Genomic DNA, 3,367 nt, shown 5'->3' with positions numbered 1-3,367 from the left:
ATTAAAAATCACTATTAAAGTAAAACAAGTGTCAGTTAAAAATCACTATTAAAGTAAAACAGGTGTCAGTTAAAATCACTAAATGAGGAGCTTGTTAATAACAGTGGCATCCTGTTGCGTTTTAGTTTGATTTCCGGTATCTTTTGGGTATTTAATTTTGTGTGCATTTTGAAAACTTTAAAATGTAGTTTAAATTTCTTTATTCCTATCACAGTGTAGTCTGTTGGACAGTAGGGTTGAAAATAGTTTGCACTTTATGGTACAGGTTGTGACTGTCCTTGTGCTGTGAGGAAGTATGTTCTTTAGCCCAGCTGATCTTTTGAAAGTGTGGATTTCCACTGAAATACGCCTTGAAATCGATTAAAACACCTTGTGCTCAATTCAATTCATGACTCATCCTTTTTTTGCATTAAACTTTTACTCAAATTACATTTTATATGAAGTAATTTTGTACTTTACTTGAGTAAATTTTGAGATGGGTAATTTTACTTTTACTCTGAGTAAAATTTAGGCAAAGTAAAGATACTTTTACTCAATTACAATTTTTTAGAACTCTTTCCACCTCTGCATACAAGTCGCATATATTTGGAAATATGAACGGCAACGCAAAAAAAAAAACGGATTTCACAAAAAAATCAGAATTGAGCATCAAGGCCTGCAGTGTGAACGTAGCTTTAGTGACACAATTTCTCTGAAATTATGACCATTAAATGTTAAGTACCGTATTTTACACTTGAAATTCTTGAATTTTCTCTAAAATTGACAGTGCTCCTCATTTATTGCCATTCATTGTGCTCACGAAATGATGTTATAAGGTACACAACATTTGAAATCCATCCAAATGTAATGATCCAGTAAATGTTCAGAGCATCAACAGGACCCCTGAGTAGTCCATAAAACTGCCTGACTATAATGTCTAAAATACAACTGTTTAGGTGCCCCCCTCCCTTCTTCAAATCAAACAAAAATGGATTCAAACTATGTTTTCAACATATTAATAAAGACTTGCAGAAGTGATTAATTCAGTCTAGCAAAGTTTTTGCAGAAACATTTTTGCTTGTGCTGCTTTTGTATTACAGGTCTAAAGGTTGAGACGTTTAAACTTTCATTAACAGCTTTAAGAAAAAAGGTGCAAAACCAAAAATGTTTGCTGCACAAACATTTGACATCATTTCTGTCTGGGGAGGCTTATAGGCCTTGACTTAAAATATTATTAACATGAAAACATAATCAGGTTTTGTCACATTTTATTTTGTTGTTCAGGTTTGTCATTAAAATAGGAAAAACTTATTTTAAAAAAAACTTTAACATTTTTTTTGACCTATTTAAAATAATTTATAAAACTTAAATTATGTAAGGAAAAACTGTTTTTTCTTTACATAAAAACAAACAATGGCAGCCCACTGCTCCCCAAGGGGATGGGTTAAATGCACAGAGTGAATTTCCACATTTGTGGGACAATAAAGGGATTTATATTACAATCTTTATTTAATCATAGAGAAAGAGGATTTTTCTTGACTGTAAATTGGGAGGAAATAATATTTAAAAAGCAGGTTTATATAAAATCTCATGTAAAGTTGAAAATTGTGTTTAGTTTCTTAACTAAACTTTTGTATGCAGACAAGTTTCTTAAAGAGCAGTCAGATTCGTTGCATCACAAACTAAAACTCATTCTCATTCTTTAAGAAAGAATAAAAGCTCCTAAATGTGATGATTGACTAGACTGTGTAAAGTTTGATCATATTTCTGTTGTTCGAATTAAAAAGATGAATAAAAAATTGTGAAACCCTTTCTTTCAGTGTGTCCTTTGGGTTTCTTTGGTTCGTCTTGCGCTCAGGAGTGTCGCTGTGATGACTTGTGCCCATGTGACCCGCAGACAGGAAGCTGTAACACCACTTTACCACAAGAGGCCAATTACACCCTTCACCGAGGTATGAACACAATCATTGTTCCCATTTCTGATGCCAAACATCCGATTCAGCATAAAACCACCTTCGAGACCCTATTGGTCCTTATTTATAGAAAAAATCGTACTTTAAACGCAGCAGAAGTTGAGAGTCAGACTCTGTTTTGAAGAGAAAAATATGATCTTAATTCAAATTGTTTAAATTTTTATTGCTGTCAAATATTTATATAGTTTATTTGAAAATGCTTGGTGTTGAAAAATTAAAGTGATAATTCACTTTTTGGAAGATGGAGTCAGAAACATAAACTCCTCATTATAACAGAAGCTGCTACCTGAGTCATGTTCTGGCTCTTTTATAGGTCATCAGAATAACTTATTCTCTGACTACAGAGGGGGGAGGGACATTAAACTGGGCAAATCCAGAAACAAAACCTAGAATAATTCACTGGGGCACCAAAGATGAAGGCAAAAATAATAGTTTTCGTTAGTTTAAAAACAGATCTAGTAAAATATAAAAAAGCTTGAACATACCGAACATAATGTTTCTGGGATACGATCATTTTCTCCATGTCTCTCTACAGCCGGACACTGCCTGGCCAAAAAGATGTTTACATCCTGGAGACAAGAAGAAGAAGCTCTCAGAGCAAAGCCTTATCTGACAGAGTAAGTTTTTTTTTTTACCTGTTATTTATACCCCATTTACACTACCCTTGAAAAACCGATCCATGCCGAGACCGGTCCAAGCTCGGATCAGTTAACCAGGCCGAGCTCGGTTCTGACGACCGTTTACACATCACGCTATCTCGGTTCCTCGCCTCCTAGTGACGATCTGCGGTATTACTGCCAGTATTAAAGGAGGAAATCAAGCAGTTGGTGGCGGTAATGCACCTAAAGTTGTTTGCCAACTGCCATAAAACACAAGAAGAAGACGACGAAGAAGGAGGGAATCGAGCAAATCAAAATGGCCGCGCCCGTCACAGTCAGAAAGTTATGCTTGATTATTATTGCTGTACTTCGGTGTTATTATTAAAAATTTTGCATGGAGAAGATTTCGATTGTTGTTTATGGTTGAAGAAGAAATTTTTCTTCTTCTTCAGTTTCTGGAGGGGCATTACCGCCACCTACTGGAATGGAGTGTGAATCGGGATGTGCAGCCAGATGGAGATGACGCGTTCTGCTCATGCGCTCTTGTTATCAGAGAACCGAGCCGAGCCCACCTCTGGAACTGGTCTGCAGTTAGCTCGGTTCAGTTGTGTCTAGCTCCGTTCAGTTCAGTTTACTTTCCATTTACACACGATAAGTTATTTCAGTTACTGAGCTCGGACCGGTCTCTGCACGGTTTTTCAAGGGTAGTGGAAATGGGTTAAAAGATATCAACCTAACCGATCCACTGCCATTTTTTTGGGATGATTTTAAGAGCTTATATATTGCATTTTCTTGCTCAATTTCTAAGATAAAACT

At 35.8% G+C, this 3,367-nt stretch overlaps 1 protein-coding gene across 1 annotated transcript in view; it reads left to right on the top strand.

Annotated features, from left to right (window-relative positions):
* Positions 1 to 3,367, top strand: part of LOC107101004 (N-acetylglucosamine-1-phosphodiester alpha-N-acetylglucosaminidase-like) — a 17,928-nt gene that overhangs the window by 12,283 nt on the left and 2,278 nt on the right. Inside the window, exons 6-7 of the mRNA XM_015400126.1 lie at positions 1,800 to 1,931; positions 2,488 to 2,569. Coding sequence (XP_015255612.1) covers positions 1,800 to 1,931; positions 2,488 to 2,569 — 214 coding nt within the window. The remainder of the gene's footprint in view (positions 1 to 1,799; positions 1,932 to 2,487; positions 2,570 to 3,367) is intronic.

Source organism: Cyprinodon variegatus, unplaced genomic scaffold (assembly GCF_000732505.1).
Source record: "Cyprinodon variegatus isolate N-32 unplaced genomic scaffold, C_variegatus-1.0 Scaffold0, whole genome shotgun sequence".
NCBI classification, from domain to species: domain Eukaryota; kingdom Metazoa; phylum Chordata; class Actinopteri; order Cyprinodontiformes; family Cyprinodontidae; genus Cyprinodon; species Cyprinodon variegatus.
Note: the sequence above shows the minus strand (reverse complement) of the source record. Positions and strands in the feature narration are given on the sequence as shown.